We start from the raw sequence: 25,024 nt of genomic DNA, 5'->3' as shown, positions 1-25,024 counted from the left end.
TCCTATAGTCTTGATGTACAGTGGTGATACAAAGTGAGTGGACAGAATCAGGATAGAAGGGACACTGGGAAAGGAAGAGTTGGTGAAGTTTAGGCTGGATAGGGCAAACAATTAGGGAAATCAGATGTGAACAAGTGATCTGAAGCAGAGATTAGGAAAATGAAAGGACCTTAAGTTTATACTAAACATTACATGGGGCTTGACCTCCAAACTAAAATTTTAATTAGCTCCAAAATCTTGCTACTCACAATTGTACAAAATAGATTGAGTAAGGGCAAGTAAATGATTTAATCAAAAGAGCTTGGGGTTGGGCTGGGGTTGTGCGATAGAGCACTTGCCTAGCAAATACGAGGCCCTGGGTTTGAGCCTCAGCACCACATAAAATAAAATAAAAGTATTATGTCCAACTACAACTAAAAAATAAATATTTGTAAAAAAGAGCCTGGGGAACCTTGGGGTTAGAAATGCCATGAACATCATGAAACTCTGAGCTACAGTTTAATGTTATTAAAATAGGAGCTCTACCCCCTCAGAGTTGTTGAGGACAATATTTGGCACATAGAAAGCACGTGATAAATCCTTGTATCGTTTCTGGCAAAGGCAGGTAAATAGGTAATTATTTAAGTGGGTGAGGAGCCATATGTTTAAGAGACACTGAAAGATAAATCATTGTAAAATATATTTATGTGGAGAATTGGGAAGGAAAAATACAGAATGGTTTTCTAGATTTTTGCTGCTCAGAGTGTGGTTTGTGAATTAGTACCCTCTTCATCACTTTGTAGTTTGATAGAAATGCAGAATTTCAGACCTCACCCAGACCTGCTGAAACAAAATCTGCATTTTAACAAGAGGTCTTAAAGATTCACAGGCACTGTAAAGTTTGAGAAGGGCTTCTCTTTCCAAACTTGGCTGGGAATACTGTTATTACTTGAGGAATTTTAAAAGTACCAAGGCCTGGGTCTCACTCCCAGAGGTGGAGTGGTCTGGGACTCAGCCTGGCCACTGATATAGTCTTAAAGCTTCCCAGCAATTTTGACATGCAGTTAAGGTTAAGAACCACCCCTGTGTATCCTATCAAGGTGCGAGGGGTATTTGGCAGGGGTGAGGCAGAGGAAACAGAGGGCACCCTCTCAGCCCAGGCAAAAACCTCCTACCTAGAAAAAGTTGGCCCCTGCTTTCACTCGGAGGGCACCTGGGGGCTAATAGAAAGGAGGTTGTCCTGGGATTCTGAGTTCAAATCTCGATTTTGCCTGCCCAGCTGGTGGTGTGTCTCTGCATCCAATCAAGTTAAAGAGTGATCAAGTGAACTGTCTCCGTCTTAATCCTCAGTGTCCTCACTTGAAAATGAGGCCACTTAATTTCCCCAACCAAGACATCCTTTGTTTCCCCATTTTCTTCATCCTGTTCCTGCTTCCTGGTCTCACTAAAGTGGTATAGTTCACAGCCTACAACGGATGTGTTCCCGAAGGTCACAAATGGCCTCGTTCCATTGACGTGAAGGTCAGCCTCAGCTATGGTGATAGGGTCAGAAGAATGGTTAACCCTCAGAGGTCCAGTTGAAGGTGCTAGGGAGGTTTCCGGGGTGGGAGAACATTCTACATCTTGAACGCAGGTAGTGGTCTCATGGGTGTATAAATATTGGCTGAGTTAGTCACCTGGGAATTGAGCACTTTATGTAAATTATACCTCAATTATCAACAAAGCCTGAGTAGCGCTCCACAGGCCCCTAGGGGAAAGACAAGTAGTCAAAGCACTTGGCAGACATTGGCAAGCCTGGGAGCTAGAGCAAAAATTGGGTAGAGGGAGAGACAGAGAGAGACCCAGACAGACAGTAAGGAATAACTTGACCCAAATTCCAGGCAGTCGAATTAATCCTAGGTGGAAGGGTGGGGTTTGGCTTCTGAGTAGGGTGACCAGCTCTACTGGTCCAGCTTGTCCTGGTTTTAGCAAGTTCTATGTCCCAGGAAATCTCTCAGGCCAAGATTAATGGGGACAGTTCATCATCCTGTTCCCAGGCTGGGGCTCCGAGTGGCGTCTGTAATGTTGGGGAGGAAACGAAACAGGCCCAGTGAGCAGCTGCTCCCACCCAGGCCACGGAGTGAGCAGTGCAGGAGGAGTTCGAGACTGGTCAGCTAACGGGTCTACTCCTCCCCAGCTGGAAGTGGTCCATGCACCCACATCTGAACTGAGGCAATGGACACTCACTTCTTGACACTCCAGATCCCACCAGCCCCCATAGACTTTCCCCAGCCAGTCCTCCATCCTTCCATCTTCACCTGCACACCACCATCAGGTCAGTGTGCAACTCTTTATTTGCTTATGGGTATTTCTGTTGAGCTTTGAAGCCCTTGGGGTATGGGCTGATCCTTTTCATCTTTGCACATTACAGTAGTTCTGCTTAGGACCACGCCAGCTCCTTGGGGATTCTTAAATCTTTTTGTGCCATGGCTCTTTTTGTTAGCTTGAAGAAGTTGTAATCCCCTTCTCAGAATAATGCTTTAAATAAGATACAGAGGTGGCAAAGAAAATCAATTATGCTAAGACATGGCTGTCAAAACTTTTTTAAAAATGAAAGTATTTGTAAAAAAGTCATAAACATCCCTCTTTATTAAAGCTTTGCCTAGTGAGTTCCAGCAGCGGGTGTATATTGAGGTAGCCATGACTACAAATGATATTTCATGATACCTGCAGCAAGTGCACTGTGAAAACAAAAATACTCGTGATTTCTATTGGTGACAGTGGCAAGTTCTGCTGACACTACTGTTTTTTTGTTCCCTACACTCCTAATAACAGGAAATGTTACACTTTACTTGGTAGTGTGTGACAATACAGATGTCATTTTTTGTTTCTTCCAATTTCACATGCACCTCTGAGTTCTGTGCACTCTAGTTTAAGAAATGCCTATAAGGGAGTAAAAGATAAGAAGCATGCTTCAAAAATTGTACAGTGCCGTGTCCTGGTGAACACGATTGGTCTTTGCTGGATGTGGATGTGGTCTTTCCTATCCTGGGATAGGAAAGCTAGGCTAAGAGTCAGGCTTAAACCAAATTATTAGTCAGAGCTTTCTGAGACAAGAAGAAAATAGCAGACTTGGTCTCTATTTCTCAGTCACCTGCTGATTCTCAATAGGTCTTGTAGTAAAAGGACATTTGTTGTAACCTCCTCCCCACATGGTTCACTAGTGTGCAGAGCTCGGGCACTGGGAGGATAGAAGTTTGTCTCCTTGGTCTGAAGAAAGGTCTTTGGGGACTAGTGAGAGGTATGCTTGGGTCAGCAGGGTCAGAGTCAGAGCCCGCCTTGGCCAAAGGACAAGGCAGGGCTTCTGGGAAAGCCTTGTTTCTTCATGATGCCCTGAACACCTGCTTGTGAGAAAATCCTTTGGGAAGAAACTATTGGGCTTTTTGTGAGGCTGTGTCCATCCTGGAGAGGGATGCATCAAGACCTCAAGGTCTTGGCATAAGAGATTTTTTTTTTTTTAATATCACCCTGAGCAAGAGAACAAGGGAACAGAGACCCTGTGAGCAAGTTGTTTTATTCCTGGCCCCAGCCCAAATAACCTTGGACAGGAAAACTGACCTCTAATTAGCAATCGGGAAATGAAGGCCCAGCACAACAAGTGACATGACCACAGCCCTAACTTTGTGACATTTCAGCCCTTTGGACAGTACACCCTTTCTCACTTCTACACAGCAGGGCTGAGACCCCGGGTTATTTTTATCTGATGGTGCTACTGCTGGCTGCCTGGGAGCTGCTGTGGTGGGTTCAGCCTAGCAGATGTGCAGCAAGAGGGCCTGTGCAGCCTCTTTCTCCTTCCTCATGTGAGGCTCCCTCTCTTCTCCATGGCTCAGATCAATTGCTGCCTGGAGCCTAATCTTGGCCTTGCAGGAGACCAGGGGCATAGTGGCCTTCCTAGGCTTGTCCCTTACACATAGGCCACCCAGGCTCCACCCTTGGTTGCCCCAGCTTAATTTCCGCTGCAGAAAAAGCTATCAAAGTATTTTTCATCGTTGCTTCTCTCCCACCCACAACTCTACTAAGTAAAATTACAGCTTCCTGGAAAGCCAGATTTGCCAGGCTGGCTCTTTGCCAGGCTGTCTTTTGACCATGAGCCACAGGAAAATAAATTTTTTTTGTGTGTGTGACCCAGTACACATATTCATCCACACGTAGGAATAAAACAAAACAGAACAAAAATATAGGGAATAGCATTTATTCTTCCTCTGTCTGCTGCACTCTGACCTTTCATCTTCTATTCTAGTCTTTTCTATTTGTTCTCTTTTTTTAAAAAAAAAAAAAATTCTGGTTGCACCCTGCAAATAAATTGATTTCACAACCTAATAATGAGTCATGATTCAGTTTGAAAAATACTGGGCCAGATTAACTTTCGGGAGCTGTTTCTCTGTTTGAATAAAGGAAAGGCACTGGAGTTTATAGAGGCCCACCGACCTAGGCACTGCCCTGGCTTTTGAGGTATGCTCATTTGACAGAAAAGGAATCGGAGCCCATGTTCTTATAGTTTGGAAGGGGAGGATCAGCGTTTGAGAGACACATTGAGCAGGCTTATTTCAACTCCCATCTTACCTCAGTTTCATTAAACCAGTCATGGTGGGAGCACTTACACCATGGAAATGGGCAAAGAATGCTCTCAGAGAGTTGGCTGTTGCACATTTACAAGCACATCATCCATTCTAATCCTGTTCTTTCTGGTTCCAAATGCAGCATATTATGAAGCCCTCTGATCTCAACTTCTTAGTCTGTAAAATAACATTAAAAAAATGCCCACTTCATGGGGGAAAAAAAAAATTATTCGTTGAGTACTTTCTGGTAAGTAGGAGGCAGAGTGACTGGAAGGAAACCAAAATGCAAATAATTGATTTATTATCATAAAGGGATTTTTATATACATGAAAACTCACAATTTGCAGAAGTGTGGCAAGAATGAGAAGAAATGGAAGGAAAAGATCACTCAGAAAATGGCAGCCACTAGTGGAAAAGAATGAATTTGTGTTTTTCTGTCTGAAAATGGCAAAGAAAACCTAGAAATGAATTGCATTTCAAAGTAGGACTTCTCTTCAAGTAGACAGAGAGAAGGGAGAAGTCTGATGAATATTCTGGTTCAACGACTATACGGATGAACACATCTAATTCTCAAAACCCTAGAGAAAGGACTTTACATTCTCAAAGTTATCCAGTACCAGACAAAGGCACCCAAAACATACATTGGAGAAAAGATAGCCTCTTCAACAAATGGTGCTGGGAAAACTGGAAATCCATATGTAGCAAAATCCATATGCAGCCTAATAGAAGAAAAAGTAGGCCCAAATCCCCACCAGGTTGCCTTGGGAACTGACTTCCTTAACAAGACTCTTAAAGTACAGGAATTAAAATAAATGAGATGGAATCAAACTAAAAATCTTCTTCTCAGAAAAGGACACCATCAATAATGAGAAGAGAGAACCTACAGAATGGGAGAAAATCTTCATCACATGCACCTCAGATGGAGCATTAATCTCCAGGAAATATAAAGAACTCAAAAAAGTTAATACCAAAACAAAAACAAAAAACAAATAACCCAATCAATAAATGGGCTAAGGAACTTAACAGACACTTCACAAAAGAGAAATACAATTGATCAATAAATATATGAAAAAGTGTTCATCATCTCGAATGATTAGAGAAATGCAAATCAAAACTACACTGAGATTCCATCTCACTCCAGTCAGAATGGCAATTATCAAGAATACAAACAACACTAAATGTTGGCAAGGCTGTGGGGAAGAAGGCACACTCATAAATTGTTGGTGGGACTGCAAATTGGTGCAACCACTCTGGAAAGCAGTACGGAGATTCCTCAGAAAACTTGGAATGGAACCATCATTTGACCCCATCATCCCACTCCTAGGTTTATACCAAAAGGACTTAAAATCAGCATACTACAGTGACGCAGCCACATCAACGTTTATAGCAGCTCAATTCACAATAGCTAAACTATGAAACCAACCTAGGTGTGCTTCAACAGATGAATGGATAAAGAAACTGTGGTATATATACACAATGAAATATTATTCAGTCTTAAAGAAGAATGAAATTATGGCATTTGCCAGTAGATTTATGGAACTGGAGAATATTATGCTAAGTGAAATAAGCCAATCCCCAAAAACCAATGGCCAAATGTTTTCTCTGATATTCTAATTCACAATAATGTGGAGAGAATAGAAGTACTTTGGACTAGACAGAGGTGAGTGAAGGGAGGGGAGGGGATATAGGGGTAGGAATGATAATAGAATGAATTGGATATTATTACCCTGTATGCATATAGGATTACACAACCTGTTTAACTCTACATCATGTACAACCAGAAGAATGAGAAGTTATGCTCCATTTATGTTTGATGTAGCAAAATGCATTCTACTGTCAGGTATAGCTAATTAGGACAACAACACAAAGTTATTCAGTCTTGGGAAGTGTTGCCCATTCATCTGACAGATGCCTCTGCCTGCTGACACCCGCAGTTCCCTGAACCTAAGAAGGCATGGACTCTGACTGCTGGAGAGTGGTCTCAGCCCTGTTTCATTTTTCACCACACTGCTCTTTGAAGCCATACAGGAAAAGTCTACTGCACTTTTATCACCATAGTTACGATGACCACAGTTGAGCTGGTTTCCTATTGTGGCTGTAACACATTGTCTCAAAATTTGTGGATTATAATAAAACAAATGTATTATCTTATAGTTCCAGAGGTCAGAAGTCTAAAATAAGTAGTTAAAACCACTTTAGTCTGGGACAGTGCTGAAGAGATTGGCCAAACATAAAAATGATGAAAGAACTTTTCTCAAATGAATCGTTCTTCTCTTTAAAAGGTTACATGGAGAGAGTGGGAGACTGAAATGGAGACTCATGTTTCCATCCCCAGGGCCTCTTTGCCTATGGATGTCCAATTTTTCCAGAACATTTGTTGAAAAGATTATCGTTTCTCCATGGAGTTGCCTTGGCACCATTGTCAAGAACAGATTGAGCAGAGTATGGTAGTGTACACCTGGAATCCTAGCATCTCAGGAGGCTGAGGCAGGAAGGCAAGTTTGGGGCCAGCCTGGGCAACTTAGTGAGATCCCATCTCAAAATTAAAAGTAAAATGGCTCGGGATGCAGCTCAGTGGTAGTGTGTCCCTGGGCTCAATCTGTAGTACTACAACAAACAAACAAAAACCCAATTGACCACATATGTGTGGGTTTATCTCTGGCCTCTGTTTCATTGATTTATTTGTCTGTTTTGATGCCAATAGCACACTGTTTTGACTAATAAGTTTTGAAATCATGAATCGCAAGTCCTCCAACTTCATTTTTCTCTTTTAAGGTGGTTTTGACTATTCCAGATCCTTTGCATTTCCATATGAATTTCAGAATCAAATTGTCCGTTTCAACCAAAACATCCAGCTGAGTTTTTTGTTGTGTTGAGTCTAGAGATCACAACAACATCAGTGAACATGGTATATCTCTTTTATGAATGTCTTCTTTAATTTCTCTTAGCAGTGTTTTAGAGTTTTTGTTAACCTGACTTTAGCTGTCAGTCCCTGGCCTACTCAGGTTTTATACATCATTTATTAGATTTATCCCTAAGTAGTTTATTATTTTTGATGCTAATGTAACACTATTTTAAATTTCAAATTGTTCATTACTGGCATATAGATATATAATTTTATGTATTGAACTCACATCCTATGACCAGGCTACCCTCCCATATCAGTTCTCATAACTTTTGTTTGTTTTTTGGTAGTTTCATAGAATTTTAACATAGATGATGTTATCTACAAATAAGGACAGATTTCTGAGGGGCTGTGTTCAAGAAGTCTACACTGATAAACTCCATTCTTAAGTTGTTGGAGAGAAATAAAGGAACAATCTAATATGAGGATGGACAAATCCTCTAAGTTATTCTCAGGGCAGCAGATCCATAGATCTAGTGGCCTCATGAAGGCTAATGTTAATATGGATTGTTATTCTACTAATATCAGGAGACACTCTCAACACAAATCACTTGATTATCTATGCTCACCATGATTAGGAGCCCAGATGAGTGAAGGCAAAAATATCCAGGTTGGGTTAGAAAAATGTCCACAATTCCTTCTACAGTACCACCTTCTCTCACTCTGTCCTTCACAAAGCCCCCTTCCTGGACTTTGGCTTCTCATTTTGTCCTCTCCCATCCCATCTCCATTGAACCAGGTTGTGTCAAGTGCTAATCATATCATGCTGGGCCCTGCACTTCAGATACAATCCAAACTCCTCACCCAGTCGAAGGCTTCCTGTGACTTTCCCATCCATGTAGGTCAAGTTGACTCCAAGCTGTTCTCCCTACCAGAAGCATCCTCTCCATGCACTCCAAACCCCTCTCCTCGCTGCTACTCACTACCTGCACCCCTTGCCAACTCCTCCTTGTCAATTCTCCTGAAGCCCTTCCTGACATGGCCTTTTCCTTCCTTCCACTTACCATGCTTATTACTCGATTTTACACTCAAATAGTGCCACAAGAGCCAGGACCAGCTCTTGTGCTCCCCCCACCCCTATCTCTCATTTGAAAGGCAATGGGCCTTTGATGAATGGTTTGAACGACTGCTTGACTCCTTCATTTATCTATATCTGTGCACAACTACCTGCCCCCACGCTACCTGTCTTTGTGAGCAATCTTAGGATGATACATTGGGGGTTTCTCTTCCTTAGGAAGGGTAGTTCAAACCATAGCTGCAGGCTAAAACCTCTCCAGGTGATTCTAGAAAGTAGTAATGCTTAGACCCCACCCCAGACCATTGAAACCCAAGTCTCAGCTGTAAAGCCTCAGCATTTGTTTTTAAAACTCCCCTGATTCTAATGTGCATCCAGAATTGAGAACCAGTGATACAGAAGAAAAAAGGCTGCTTTCATTCAGCCAGGGATGAAAAGCCTTGGGTGGGCTCACGTGAAACACAGGAGGCACCGCACTGGGGACTTCCCCACCCTGGCCTCCTGTGCTCGCTCATCTTCCTCCTGAGCTGACTCCATTCCGACGCAGCAGGAAGAAAGAAGGGAACCAGACCAGAGTGGAAAGCATTTTCAAACTTTATTTACAACTGTCACAGTGACAAAAAAGTAGTTTGGAAAAAAAAAAATATGCTAGTTTCTCCCTGAGCCTCAAAAAAGAACAGATAGAAGTTACAGGAGGTTCATCTCACAACAGGCGTTTTACTGAAGTACTAGGGTTTTTTTTTCAATACGATCAGTTAGAAATACACACAAATTACTAAAAAAAAAAAAAAAAAAACAAAGAAAAAAAGAAAAGAAAAATAAAAAGGAGGCCAGACAGGAGCTCAGCCACTTGTCCATGAGCAGCTGGGCCCCCGCAGCAGGCTCAACTGCTGAGAGGCCTGACTTTAGGTGTCAGCCCCTGGCCTGCTCAGACCACGCAGGGTCGTACAGAGTGGTCTAGTGACCAGCAAAAGGAACAAACCACCCCCATAAACATACATATACACAAAGTCGATTTGATACGCAGTTTACAAGCACGTTCCCATCACACAGCAAGACCGGGACAGAGGATCCAGGGTGGTGGATGAGAGAGGGAGAGACACCGATACACAGGAACTGAAAAGGCAAAGCCCTCATCCACAAAGGGAGGCAAGAGATGAGGAACACTGCGCGGGGACGAGGGTAAAGGGGAACAAGTCTCTGTAGCCAAAACAGAAGGACAGGGGCAACAGGAGAGAGAAGCCCCTCAGAGCGCAGACTGCAGGCCTCTCCCGCTTCTGCCAGGAGCTGGAAGAAGTTATTGCCATCGGTATTTGTATCACAGGCGGACGACAGAAGGAAGGGGGAGGGGGCAAGGGGTGGGGGGGGACCATGGGCTTCCCAGAACCAAATCCTGCCGACTGCCTGGTCAGCCCCCATGCTCCTGCCCCAATGTGCCTCAGAGCCACACTGCCCTTGAGGTATTAAATACAGCTAGACACACAAGTCCAAAACCGGGGGTCAACCTGGACTGTCCAGAGACCTGAGGGGACATTGTAGATGCCTTGGTTGGTCGAGCGCAACCCAAGAAAGGTTCTGGGTCCACCTCTTGGCTGCACAGTTCTGCTCGGATATAGAGATGCGGGAGAGTCTGTCCTGCAACCTGCTGCTGCAGAAGGTTTTGAGCTATGACGAGAAGCTCTAAGTCCAGAGGCTGATTTCTTCAGGCAGCCGCTGCCCTTGCCGGAAACAGGTGGGAGGAGGACAGGGATGAAAAGCCATCTTCCACAGGGACACAGAGTTCTCCACCCCCACACCTTCCTCCCACCTGCTTCCAGGAACTACATGGGGAGAAGCAAGGATCTCATGATCTGATCTCAGCCTGGATCCCACTGTTATTCCTCGGGAGCCTTGGTACCCCTGGGTAGTAATCCCAGGCTGTGTCAGTCCCTGGGATCTGCACAGAGCTCCCCCTCCACCAAGAACACGCTCTCCTTCTCCTCCCACAAGAGAAACAGGCTAAGAACCTACACAGGAGTGGCTGCTAGTGAGCAGGCTGCAATCCACAGCTGGGGAGGGTGGTAGAGGAGAAGGAAGGGCAGGCTGGGAGCCCCCCTGCTCTGCTGCCTCTGTCCCCCTGGCTCCATTGAACTCTGAGAGCAAGTCTTGGGAGGGGGCAGTGGAAAGAGGGGCCTTCTTGCCCAGGCATCAGCCTTGGGGCCTCCAGCAAGGGCAGGAAGTGCTCTTGCTACTCTGCAAAGTGCCAGCAGGCAAAAAGGGTCCTTCTGGGGAGTAAAGCTCAAAAGCACTGCCTCTCACAAACCTCCAGTCTCCTGGGCTCAGAGAGCAAGCTGCAGCTGGGGGCAAATCCAGGGAAGGACAGGTTTCCTTTCCTGCACATCCCTCCAGCTGGCCCTGCAAGCAGCTCCTTTCTCTTTCTCCCTGTCCTCTCCTCTCCGTCACTGACCAACACTCCTGAACAAAAGGGGAAGGCTGGCAGTGGGTGAGACAGCAGAGCAGAGTGAGATGAAGACTTGGTTTTTCTGATGCCCCAGCAGCCAGTGCAAATCCGCCAAGCACTTCCTGGGTGCAGATCTCTGCTCAATGCTTTCTTAAAAACCCCGTATCTTTCTCTCCTGGTGTTGGCTTTCTTACACCAAAGGTTCCTGGCCGGCTTGCCCATCCCCCTCACCTTCCTGGACCCCCACTGCCTCTGGCTGTTGGAGTTCAGATACTGATCTCAGAAGCAGCACCCCTTCCCCACACCCCCGCCCCCTGCTCTCTGCAGCTTCATTTCTCAGAAGGCCTTGCAAGTTTTTGTCAGAGGGCTCCACTGCTCAGCGGATTTAAAAAAAAAAAAAAAGACAAGAAAAGAAAACCAATTTGGTGATTTGCAGGTGCAAAACGGAAGCCTCGTTTGACATTTTCAGAACGATTGTGGCTCACTCTCTTCTTCCATCCAGATGGGAAAAAATACAGTTCAGGAACAGACGCTGGCTGGCAGGACCCAGGGCACCCACTAGGACCCTACTGCTCCTTGTTTTCTTTCTCTGTCTCTTCGCAGTTGTCGTCGGGCTCATCCTCCTGAACCAAGAACTCCTCGGGGGGCCACCGGAGCTCCCCGCTCTCCACCTCCCCCTCGGTGGGTTCCACCACTATGGAGGGCAGGCGGTCCTTCAGTTTGCAGCAGCGGTCAAAGTCTGACGGGTCGGGGAAAATCTGAAATAAAAGCAGAGCAGGCACCTGGTCACACACACATTTGAAAAGAGAAATTCAGTTCCTTCCTTTTACACACGCATGGCAAGCTGAGTGCTGGCCTTCTGCCAGTGACCGTGCTAAGCCTCTGGGACCCTGGGAGGTAAGGCTGGAGCCAGGGGAATAAGTTTTGAGGGAAACTGTCCCTCAGGCAGACTTTGTTTTAGTCCTGAAGCTAAAAGTTTGCGGGGCAGTAGGAGAGAGCTGGAGAGAGGAGTCCTGGTCTGGGGAACTGGGCTCACCAAATCTCAGACACTCTGCACCTTCAAGGCCATCTCCTCTCACCTCTCCATTTCATAACTGAGGAAACCCAGGCCCAGAGGGGTCAGGAGATTCACTCAAGGTCACACAGCTTGTTCATAGTAAGAAAACAAGTGGAGTGGTGGGGGGGGACACATTAGAAGAGATTCTGGCAGGCCGCTCACTCCTGCAAGCATGGAGACAGGCCCATGGCAGCCTGAGATAGTGCTGAATCTCTAACTGAATTCTTTATTTCCAGATAAAAGAATTAGAAATCATGTCACCACAGTCTTTCTTTGTAGCAAGTATTTTATACCTGCAGAGCAAAGCATGCAAGTACCCAAACATAAAGCTCCTGCCAGAATCGTTAGAGGCACCCAGTAGAAGCAGACAAACTACTAGGTTCTTTATATTGATAATTTCAAGCCAACACAGTTGAAAACAGGTGTTACCCATGCTATCTTAAAGAATCCCAGGCTTGGGCAAGTAAGTTGACTGAGACCATACAGCCTGGAAATGAATGATACTCAAACCAGGTGTGCTTGACACCCAAGCCACAGTACTGCCCTGTCCCTCAAGTAGAGGGGTCCTGACCCCATTGCTACTATCAAGTCAAAGCCAAATCCGGATGAAGGCAGGGCCCCCAGTCACAAGCCTGCTGGAAACAAAATCCAAGGCCCCTGCCTTTTGCACCTGTGAACAACTCTTGGCTTCTTTCCAGCTCTACACCTGGGAGAGTCCACTTCTCGTCCCAGAGTCCCATCAGGAAGGCTGCATTTGTTAACACCTACTGTGTGTCCTGCCCAGAACTACAGAAACCCCGAGCCACGCTATAAAATCAAGGGCCAGTCTGGCTCTTTGGATCCCTATAAGCACACTGCCCTGTGACTACAGCTGACCCAATTTCTTTGTCCAGCAGCTTAAGTACTTAATCTACGGGGCTGCTGGTCCCTTGCCATTCACAGCTCTTGGTGACACACCTGAGAGCAGGAGAGAGGAGTCCTGGTCTGGGAAACTGGGGCTCACCAAATCTCAGACACTCCACACCTTCAAGGCCATCTCCTTTCACCTCTCCATTTCATAGCTGAGGAAACCCAGGCCCAGAGGGGTCAGGAGATTCACTCAAGGTCACACAGCTTGTTCATAGTAAGAGAACAAGTGGAGTGAGTGGAGAACACATTTGAACAGATTCTGGCAGGCTACTCGCTCCTGCTGGATGGAGACAGGCCCATGGCAGCCTGAGGTGGAAATATTCAGGCCCCCCCGCAACTCCTGTGCTGCTCCAAGGACATACAGACTTACTGCACCCCAACTCCAAGCAGTGCTTTCCCAGCCAAGTCACACTCTGTCCATGTTGCAGGCCATGTGGGGCTTCTGGGAGTCACAGGCCCCAAGAAGCCTCTCCAATCCCTGCAGACCAGTGATTATTAACCATTTATCCAATAAAGGCCTATTGCTGGGGATTAAGACTTAAGCCAGCTGCACAGCCAGGCATCATTAAAGACTTAACAAGCCTCATAAAAAAGGATCGTAATAGCAGCCAGAAAGAAAACAAGCTAGAGGAGGGGCTGGCCTGGGGGGGGTCAAAGGCGGCCCAGGGAAGCTGACCCCCATTCTGGGCTTTTCCTTCTGCCTGGCCAACCCTAACGCTCTACCCTTGGACTGCACTGTGCACAGAGGAAGGCAGGTACAGAGCAGGGAGTGGATCAGGTGGGCTATTTGGGCCCTTTGTTCCTTCTCCTGGGGAGTTGAGCCCCACCTGGGGGTGAGGACACAGGCACCTTCCAAGCATGAGCTCTGGGCATGAGCCAGGGCACCTCAAATGAGTGGAAGGCACACAAAGTGCTTTCAGATATCACCTTGCTGAGGACTCATGGCCACCCCTGGGGTAGTAAGACCCTGGGATTCTGAGGGTTGCATGGCAGAGCCAGGATTCCAAACTTGATCTGCTTGTTTCCTGTGCCTGTGCCTTTTGGAAAATGAACAGAACCACAGAACCTAGTTGCCACTAGGTCAACACCCCATTTCCCAGATAGGAAACTGATTGGGAAAGGTGAGCAGGGCTCTGGGTCTCCACTGCCCAGTCAGCTTCTGGATGCCCCAGCCTGGTCTCCAGGATGACTGTCTGGCCAGCAGGGCCCAAAAGATGAGCTTCTCAGTCTGGACACTTGTCCTCATCTCCTAGAACCCGAGGCAGAGCTGTGAGATATCAAGAGGAGATGGCTACCTGGCCCTACACAGCCCCTTTGCCCTGTCTCCATCCTCTGTGGCGGGCCTCCTGTGACAAGGCTGGGAGACATGAAAACTCGATTCTAATTATGATCACCCAAGCCAAGGAAGAGCAAAAGGACAAGAGTCAGGGCCAGGCCAGCAGGAGCCAGAGGACTTTGAAGTGTGGAAAGCATGTGATTTCATTACAAGCTAGGAATAGGTTTTTACCTAAAATAAGGGGAGGAAGACTAAAATAACATTGATGATGATGGATGAGATTTGTGCTAAGCAGAATCTCCATCTTCACAATAATTCTATGAAGTGCTACGATCTTTATTTTATAAACGAGGAAACTGAAGAACATAGAGGGCATATGACTTGCACAAGGCCAAGTCCCTAGAAGGTGGCTGTACTGGGACCCAAATGGCTATAGGACTTCAAAGATGTGTTCAGTTGAGAACACTGGGTCAAGCCACAGAACCGAGATCCTCACTATGTCTTAACATCCATTGCATTTCAAGTCCTCTCAACCCCTCACCTCAGTTTCTCCTTTTGAGAAGTGAAGTGACCTTCTCGTCTCACTAAGTGAGTACAAGTTTTTGACACATATAGAGACTATAAAATACTTTGAAGACATCAGCAATATTCAAATCATAATACCTTCTTTGGAGCAGTCCCAACAGGACTACAGTAAGTGTCCAATCTCCAAGCAAGAGGCAGTAATACTAACACAGTAATTAAAATAACTCCAAACAATGCTTTTCATACCAAGAGCTCCACAATTAAGTCTTTTAAGTCCTTGGGGGAAGTCTGAGCATTGAACTTCTGATACTGCTTCGTTGCCAAAGACCTTTGCTCCCTGCATTGCTCAAAGCAGCAGCCATTAAAAAAAATTGGGGGTGGGGGGGGAGACAAAGTTTGCTAATTATACACTTTAAATCACTGTAATAATTACTCTAATCCATCAGATTTTATTTTATTATCAGATTATAACAAATTGTGCCTCTCAAAGTTGTAGCTCTCTCCAAAAATAAACAGAAAGCACTCAGAGCCAAACAGTGCTATGGTTTCCTTGCAAACAGACAGAAAGCCGGGCAAAGGGTTGCTGAGTCTTTTTCCAGCACAATCTTATCTCCGACAGCTGCTTAAGAGGCTGACCCCAAGGAGGTCAACATTTTTCCACTAAGTCATGCTTTTTAATCATCTAGGCAGCAGAAAAATGAGAGGTTGCAACTGCAATTTGATGGGGTGGGGAAGGCAGTGGAAAAAAGAACTCCTGAGTTGGACTTGCCAAGCACATGACAGGTAGGGCGAGGCAGCCGGCCAGCCCGGCATGCTGCCTGCCTGCAGGAACTGGCAGGGAATGAAGAGCTGCCCCTGTTCCAAAAAGAAACGGCTTCTGGTTAGACCTCCTAGCTCCAAGAGCCCCCCTTTTTTTTTCTGGGATGAAAAAAAAAATCCTTCCTTCCCTCTGTAGCAAAGGCTCATCTCTAAAAGGGTCAGAAGGAAAGATGGGGAGGCTCTAAGAGGCATTTCCCACCTCATCCCTGGGCAGGGCAGGTCTAGAAGCATCGGCTGTGATTCTCCCAGCCCTATACCCCCTCCTCCTGCCTGCGCTTCCCTCTCTATTGCATTAGATTTCCCCAGCCAGTGGCTTCCATCTAACTAATGGGGACCAAGTTCCCTCCTTTCCAAATAGAATAAAGTTTATCAACCACACACACCAAGAGCATCCAGGTCCTGCATATCTGCGTCCCCCATGTGTGGGACAAATAGGCATTCAACTCTGGTGACTGGGAATTTCACAGGGGACCCCACTGCAGAAGCATCCTTTGCCAACTGGCTTTCGATCCCAATAGGTCCTGAATGTTGAGGACATAAACAGATTCCCAAGGGAGCTTCGGGACAATTTAGGAGGAAGAGACCACCTTACCACCTTTGAGACAGAGTTTGGATGCCATCATACTAGCATTTCTGGCTATAGAGGGCTGCACCATGACCGGATGCTCTCAGTAACGAGAGCATCCCTATGCTGTCCCATTCAACAGCCACGGGTCACTGTGACTACAGCGCACTTGAAATGTAGCTAAAATGTTAAAACTCATGAATATAAATTTATCTATTATTTAGGTAAATATAATATAAACACACATTTAATAAAAATTTCAATCGCTACCTGGGACTAGTGGCTACCACTTTGGACAGATCATGAGCACTATGAAAGCAGCACTGTCCTAGAAGACTGAGAAAGTTTGGTTAGCTGACCAAGACAGGTGGCCCCGGAGCAGAGAACTACAGGGCCGGGGGCAAGCTCCTTCTGAAGATGAAGGATTCATCGGCAGGCTTTTTGCGTGGGCATGGAAGTCACTGGTGAGCCAGCTCCCATTTCATGCACTGAGGGAAACTGAAAGGCAATACCCAGGCTCCAAAGGCCCCAAATTTGGAGACCTAGCTATCAACTGTCTGCCTTTAAGCCAGGTGACCTAAACCTGGCCGCCTCAGGCGTGGGGAGAGGAGAGAGATGTCTGGCATCTCGTGTGGAAAATGTGAGTGGTACGGGTCGGAGCCGCCCTCCCCTGTGTGTGCATCACTCAGCCATCGTCTTTGACAAACAACCCGAGCTGGCCACAAAGAGGGCGGAGGACTCTGCAAAGACAGGAGAGATGCTAATAGGGAAAGCAGACACCAGCAGGTGCAGGAGATGAAAGGTGCTTAACTGGACACAAAGGGCTAATTACCAGCTCTGCAATCTGAGCCCTTGGCAATGTGGGCACCCTGCTCCTCTTTGCAGGGACGAACAGAGGAAAGAAGTGCTGGGGGTTGGTGGGGGGTGGAGGGTGGGGGGTAGAGGGCCTGAGACAAATAGCCAAGCCAGCTCCGCAAGGCACTGTGCACAAAAACCACACAGTAAATCTCCACCCTCTCTAGTTGCAGAGAGGAACAAAGACTCAACCCCAAAACTGCTGTGGAAAATCACCATTCCCACAGGTGGAGCAGGAGTCTGGAAGATCAGGCATTTGCCTTGCCCCTCTGTCTGATGTCTCTGTGACCTTCGTGGAGTCATGGTAACTTCTCTGAGCCTCAGTTGCCTCCTGAGTGAAACGAGGGAGTCATTTCCACAGCAGTATTGTGGTGTTATACCGCGCTGGGTGTAGAGAGCCAGCCCCTTGCCCTCCTCGCTTCCTCTATAAATTGGAATTAATGCTAATTCTGATCTTACAGGGCTTTGGAGAGAATCAAATACAGGTATGTGTGAACAAGCTCTGTAAACTCTGAATTCCTAATGCTGGTTCTTATTACGTAAAGCTGGGGTCCCCAAGGACCCTTTAGAGCGAGAGCCTGGAAAGCTGACAGCTGTAGCCTGGGACAGGAGCACATGAGCAGCACTCTGGGCCTGTACTTACATAGCCCAGGCCAGGTTCTTTGGAGAAATGACTGACTTCACTGCTTTCGTCCCAGAGCCCCTGTTTCCCCAGGGCAGGGATGGGGCCAGCTGGAATGGAAACCATTGCCTTCCCCAGACCCTGGCCGCTCAGCGGCTGGTTGGTAGCCAGAGGCCTTCCCTCTACGGACCTCCCTCAGCCCACTCCAGGGACCTGCACCTGGGTAAGTCAGGTCCCTCCTGACCCCCAGATTCCCAAAGTCTAGATTTCTTATTTTTCCTGGACAATGGATTGGCCTTGTGTGTTCATTCCTTCCTAGTGGGGGCTGGTTTGTAACAATGGGCAGATCTCTCCCAATTCCTGCTCTTCCAAAGGTGGAATGAATGAGTAGCAGCTAAGACGAATGAATAACCCACCATGCAGTTTGCCCCCTAATAATATGTGAAGGGAAGAAGTACTGTCTTTGAAATGCTCACCTCCTATTCTCTTATTAGCATTACGTTGTTAGTATGTTTTTGGCATCTTGCTGAAAAAGTGGCATGTGGCAGGTAAGAACAGAAATAATGGTGGCTCAGGAGCAGAGGAGCAACTGAAGGGGTTCAGGGAGGGACGGGCCATCTCTAGCTCTGCTCAGAGCCCCTCAGCTCACTGTCCATCTCTGAGACTCTCATCTTGTTTTCACTCTTCTCTGGCCTGGAGCCATGGAACACCCACCTCACCCTATCCTGCCATATCCTGGTGTCTCTAATCCTACAGGGCACTTGGGCCGAGATTTGGGCTTTAGAGCAACTCTGGATCTCCTTCCTTTGGATCAAAGATGCTTAAGCCTCTAGCCTTGAAACTTAAAAGAAAAGGAAATCCTTGGGATAAACACCATCTTTCATAAACATCTCTCAAATACACACCCATCCTGCAAGTCCGGGAGTTCCAAATTCCAATTAATTAGCACTAATTGCTACTGATAATGCTGGGCCCAGGGAACTGATGAAATTTTTAGAATGTTAGAAATTTTTCTCCAAGTTCTCTGGGGTAGTGAGGAAAGGCTGCAGTCTTGTGGCACAGATGATTTCAAATGCTTGTATCTTATTGACCACATCATCCCCCCTCTGACAACAGAATCCCCAGTCTTCTGGATCCTTCTCTCTGTCTTCCATTGGTACCACTCAAATGTCCCATGGCCACACCTCCTCTCTCTTTTAGAAAGCTCGGACTGACCTAGCTGCCATTTCAACCAGCCCCTTATTGTTTGTTTTGGGGACAAAAAAACTTGAATATTTAGCTGGTCCCACAGCCTTCTCATCCTCGTCTGTTCCCTTCCTCACCCCTACATGGCTTCCAAACCCACCCCAGAATAGAAACGACTCTTTCTCAAGTCTCTGAGGACTTCCTTGCAGCCCTGTCCCATGGCCTTTGCTCAGCTTTCGGTCACTTCAGCAGCACCCTGCCAGGCCAATTCACCTTGTCCCCAAAGTGAGGTCATCAGCTAATTACCCATCTTTTGTCCAGTTTAAAATAATGTTTCTCCCCCTCAAACAAAAACTGCCTGATGGTATAGTTCCTGTCAAAGACACCCGGGTAGTTAACCCCAACACAGCACTGATGCTGACAACTGAAGCAAACAGGGCCACATCCTAGAGGGACACCCATCTCTTCAGCCAAGAGTCCTACTATGCTCTCATCAGATGGATTTTATGTAGGCTAAAGAAGTGGTTCTCAAAGCTCAAATCTCCCAAGGTCCTTTCAGGGAGGGATGCACATGGTATTAAAATATTTTCAGAACAATACTAAGAAGCCATTCCTCTTTCACCATGTTGACACTTGTCCTGATGGTCTAAAAAGCAATAGGGACTAAAACCTCTGGCACCTTCCCAAGGATTAATGCAGTGGCTTCAAATTGTACTTGTTGTCATTGTATTGTTCACCTCATTCTGACAATTAAGACAAAAGCCAAACAACCAAAAACACAGAAACCAAACAAAACAAAAACCTTAATGTTTTTGGTGAAGCAGTAAAAAACAAATTTTTATTTAATACGGACTCTAAAATAAATGTTGTTTTAATATTTGGAGGGATGAAATGAAAAGTACTTCTGCTGCTTACCAAAATACAACGTCATCCCCAGAGAAAGCCTGTTTGAGTTGCAAGCTGAACTAGCCACACTGACCAACCAACAAACTATGGTTACTTCAACTTGGGTACTGAAGGTATATAATATATATATATATATATATATATATATATATACACACACACACACACACACATATATATATATATATTTTTTTTAGAGCAGCTATCTATCTTCTTTTCAAAAATCTCATTTTTTTGAGCTCTGGATAGATATATTTTTTTTTTTAAAAAAAAATGAACAAAATAAGTCTGTCACTTTGAGGAAAATGACTGTTAGTATTTGTCACCAATGATAAAAATAGAGCTTTAAGTGAAAATTATAATTCCGGAAAACTTGTATCAGTGCCCATGAGCTTGATAACTTCCTAGTACTTGAGGCTTTCTGATGACATTGGTAGAGATGTTAACAAATTTGACATTTTGCTACTGTGTAATGAAACGTCAACATTTGGAAGATCTGCATAACTCAGTGAATCTATATTTTCCAAATGATGAATACAATACACCACAAAACCAAGCATGGGTAAACAAATCACTCCAAATGCCAGACAGAGGAATGAATTTTAATGTAAGAGTAGAAAAAGCTCACTGATAAGATTTCTGCTATCACATAATGGGTAAGAAAGTACCACTTGTTAAGTTTTGGAAAAATATTTAAAATTTTTTTAAAAGATTGTTAAGATATTTCTTCATTTTCTAACTACAGATCTGCATGGTCCAGATTTTCATGTACTTCAACCAACATCTATTACAATGGATTGACTCATGGAGGGTGCACATGAGAATCTAGCCAACTTCTATTAAACCAAACACAAAAGAGACTCTCAAAAAAATGTAAACTAGTGCCTCTCTTCTCACTGAACTTTTTCTTTTTTGGAAAAATATAGTTATTTTAATGAAAAATTGTTATTTATATTAACATAATGGTTTCATTGTTATTCTGAGTGAATTGATATATAAAAAATGAAAGATTCTGTTTTGATTTCTAAAACAGTAAATATCCAGACATACTCCACATACACAAAAGCTCCTTGGGAGATCATAAATAATTTTTAAGAGTATAAAAGGGACTAAGACCAAAAATTTGAGAACTGTTGGCCTGGAGGAAAAACAACAACATACAGAGACAACCATGCATGCCAAGACATGGAAAGACAACATGTATCTTAAAGGTGAAAAAGACCTGAGGGGAACGGCAAATATGCCCTCAAAGCATCTAAAAGCTGATACAAGAGAGAGCGCACATCAATCCCATGTGAACCTCCAGCAGCAGGACGGAGGATTTCACCTCATTATTCAACCTTCTAACAAAAACAATTGAGATTAGAGGGAAAATAAGGTCCAAAGAAGTGACGCAAGTGGCCTGAGATGGCACAGACAGCAGAGAAGCCAAGATCAGAGTCCAGTCCCAGATTGTTAGTCCATAATCCCTCTGAGCTGAGGGATTCTGAGCTCTGAGTCCCTGGCAGTGTCCAGAGAACCCCCGGGTGACCCAAAGTCATGCTACCATAGAAGATGTTTCATGTCAACACTACTGTCCAGTCTCCAGGCTGCCCTCCTGCTCTGAAAATCAGCAGTCCTGACTCCAAGGGGGACCTCGACACCCAGGGATCCAAACATTTTGTTTGCATACCCCCTAAAATTTTTGAATACTGCATCTCCTTTCACATGTCCTAAAACTCCTGATATAAATAATGGTACCTGAAAATAAAACACGTATACCACTCTTTTTTTTTTTTTTTTCCCAATGTACTTGCTGGGTTATAAAAACTACAGCAGTTTGATGTCAGCCATCTCCCAATGGAAAACCCCTGACCAAGCTCCTATATTTCATAGTACTCCTTCCTCTGCTTGAATCAATATTTCCATCCCACTTCTCCATAAAACTTTTTCTTAATGTATTTTTATGTTTGCAAGTGTTTAGCCATTAGCTTTTCATACTTCTTTGCAATAAAAAAGTAAATTTATATATTTAAATGGACATTATTAAAAAATGTTCTGTGACCTTAAGTTTTTGTTGATTAAAAGAAATCTGGATTGGCTTATTGCAGCTATTAGTATCTAACTGATTGATGAATGTATCACAAACAATTACTAAATACAAGAATTTTTTTTTTTTTTTTTTGGTACTGGGGATTGAAATCAGGAATGATTTACCACTGAGCTACCTCCCCAACCCTTTTTATTTTTTTATTTTGAGACAAGGTCTTGCCAAGTTGCTAAGGCTAGCCTTGAAATTCCAAACCTCCTGCCTCAGCTTCCCAAGTCACTGGGATTACAGACATGTACCACCATGTCTGGCCATAAAGGTAAATTTTTACTATACTGCTTTCTTACTGTGAAGGAGGGGTGGGACTTATGGGGCTACCTGGACAGTACATTCTGAGTGGTCCATGTGTTTGAAGTCCCTAAAGTTTCCATCCTGGGGAAGGCAACTTGAAAGAATTCAGGAGGGTGGGCGGCAAGGACAATCTGGACAGAGGGGTAGGAAAGGGACCCTGGTGAGGCCAGTCTGCAGGAACTGCAATTTGAGAAAAGCCACCAGAGGAAGCTAAAGGTGTAGACATGGATTTCCTGAAAATGCTTCCTGCTGTCATGTCCCCTGGAAAGTGTCTGTGAACCCCTGGGGCAGCTGCCTTCCTGTTTTAACACTTTGTTCAAATGTGAAGTACACAGACACATTATCAAGAAGTAATTTGGCATGAAAATCTCCAATACTACAGTGCCAAGGAAAACAGCCAGGAAGGATCCTGGTATTTCTACTGCCACATCTGAGGGGGCAAATGACCAAAGAAAGACAGAAATTGTAATTTAATATTAGCTGTCTTTATGGATATTTCTAAGGGGACTTTTGAAGAAAACAAATTCCTTCATGATAACAACAGTGATGTCCCCTAAAAGAACTGTGTTGAGGAATTTCACACACAAGCTCGTGCCTGGGATTGCCAGCCTCAAGGGACCACCTTGGTCATCCCTATCCAATCCACATGCCTGTTAGGTTTTTTTTTACTCACTTATTTAAATAATATTTGCTTGGGCTGGGGATGTGGCTCAAGTGGTAGCGCGCTCGCCTGGCATGCGTGCGGCCCAGGTTCGATCCTCAGCACCACATACAGACAAAGATGTTGTGTCTGCCAAAAACTAAAAAATAAATATATAAAAAAAAAATTCTCTCTCTCTCTTTTAAAAAAAATATTTGCTTAAAAATAAAACTCTATCACTACATAAATGGGAAACTAATATTATAGATCATAAGTGGTTATCATAAAATGTGCTAACATTTAAAAAAGTTGTCTGTGTAACATCTAAATTAACTTTGTAAACCACGAGGAACATGTGGACCCTACTGGAACACTGGCTGGGACTGTTCACATGCTTCAAACACCTGCAGCTTCACAGGCTTATCAGGTAGAAGGTCCTTGGATGGGGTACAAAATGTCCTTTATGTTTCATTCTACTTCTAAGAGTCCAACCCAGCCTTAATTCCAGGGAAGCACTATTTTTCAACAATGAGCATTCCATGAACCAGATATAGAGCCCCAGGGATGCCAAGAGCGGCATGGGCTAAGTATGACTCTGGTCAAATTTCGGGGTTCTTCAGGCCAAAGCGATTTCTCTGGTCTTTTCATCGTTACATGGTACTCCAATGTCAAAGAAAAATAGAGACCCATACACATTTGGAATCCAGAGTGCATCAACGTACCTACCATGGGTCAAGACTATCATCATTAGCAGACAGGTGTGATGGTGCTCACCTGTAATCTCGGCAACTTGGGAGGCTGAGGCAGGAGGATCTTGAGTTCAAAGACAGTCTCAGCAAGTTAGTGAGGACTTAACCAACTTAAGTGAAACCCTGTCTCAAAATTTTAAAAATATAAAAAGGACTGGGGATGTGGCTCAGTGGTTAAGCACCCCTGGGTTCAATCCCTGATACTTAAAAAAAAAAAAAAAAAGAATATCATCACTAGCTATTTTGCAATGCTGTTTAAATGGCGCTTAAACATCATCAATTATTACATGCTTGAAATAATTAACCATGAAAAGATGTATAACACCTTCTAAACATGCTAAAATACCCAAACACCTTTCTAACTCTACCTGCAAAGCTTCTCCATTACTCCATCTCTATAGATGTTACACCCCTGTGATGCTGTTTGCTAGAACTTTCAATGCTGGAAGCATAATAAACTCTTTTATTTACATTTTCTGTTTTTCAGGGAATATAAAATCAAAAGCCTAAATGATGTTGAGTTTCTTTAAATCAAGAATTCTACTTCCAGGAATTTATTCCAAGGAAATTAATTAGACCCGTGCAGAGGTTTATGTAAAATGATGTTCAGAGCAGTGTTCTTTGTAAGAACAAAATATGCCACAACCTAAATATTCAGCAGTAAGAAATGGTACATAACAAAATGCTATATTACAAAGAAAACCAAATGACAAGAACATAGTCACAATATGTTAAATGACAAAAGCATTCACTACAGCACACACGCTATTATTTCAATTTTATTTTTTAAATATAAGTACACAGAAACCTGTTGAAAGAAAACATACCAGAATGTCTCAGTGATAGGAATATGGGTTATTTTTCTTTTTTTGGTACGAAGGATTATTGAACCTGGGGTACTTTACTGCTGAGCCACATTCCCAGCCCTTTTTATTTTTTGAGATAGGGTCTTGCTAAATTGCTGAGGCTGGCCTTGAAATCCCAATCCTTCTGCCTCAGTCTCCTGAGTCATCGGAATTATAGACATATGCCACCATACCCAGCTAAATATTACCTTTTAATGATAATGTACACTCACAAACTCACATTTTTACCTTTGGACTCAGATTATTCTAAAGAAATAGTATAAATTATGCACAGGTTGATTGATAGAATTATATGTAAATTATCATATCATTTATAAGGAAATAATATGACCTAAAAATTTCAACAATGGAAAATAGTGAAACAACCTTATAACTTTATGCATATATTAAAAATGATAGCTTTGGGTTTTTTGTTTCGTTTTGTTTGTGCAACGCTGGGGACTGAATCCAGGGCCTCGCACATACAAGAAAAGTGCTCCATCATTGAGCTATATCTCCAGTTCAACTCTGGAGTAGTTTTAAGGTTAACTTGTAATGACATGGCACTGGTGATAGATGCTGTTAAGACTGCAGAACAGAACAACATATAATTATTGCTACATAGAATTCTAAGTACCTTGGAAAAAGAAGGCAAAAGATGCTCAAGTGTTAACAGCTGTGATTTACACATGGTAACTGGAAAACAAAAAGTTGAATGAAGAAAATAAAAATTTTATAATGGGTATAAAAATTT

At 44.2% G+C, this 25,024-nt stretch overlaps 1 protein-coding gene across 4 annotated transcripts in view; it reads right to left on the bottom strand.

Annotated features, from left to right (window-relative positions):
* Window positions 1–9,073: 9,073 nt before the first annotated feature.
* The window catches only part of Lbh (LBH regulator of WNT signaling pathway), a 30,260-nt gene continuing 14,309 nt past the window's right edge, over window positions 9,074–25,024 (bottom strand). For all 4 annotated transcript variants that reach the window (XM_071601455.1, XM_027933362.2, XM_027933360.2 and 1 more), the window contains one exon: window positions 9,074–11,695. In XM_071601455.1, the coding sequence (XP_071457556.1) occupies window positions 11,504–11,695 (192 nt within the window). In that variant the 3' untranslated portion in view covers window positions 9,074–11,503. The remainder of the gene's footprint in view (window positions 11,696–25,024) is intronic.

The sequence above is a fragment of the Marmota flaviventris genome, chromosome 14 (assembly GCF_047511675.1).
Source record: "Marmota flaviventris isolate mMarFla1 chromosome 14, mMarFla1.hap1, whole genome shotgun sequence".
Taxonomy (NCBI): Eukaryota; Metazoa; Chordata; class Mammalia; order Rodentia; family Sciuridae; genus Marmota; species Marmota flaviventris.
This window is presented reverse-complemented; position numbering and strand designations above follow the sequence as displayed.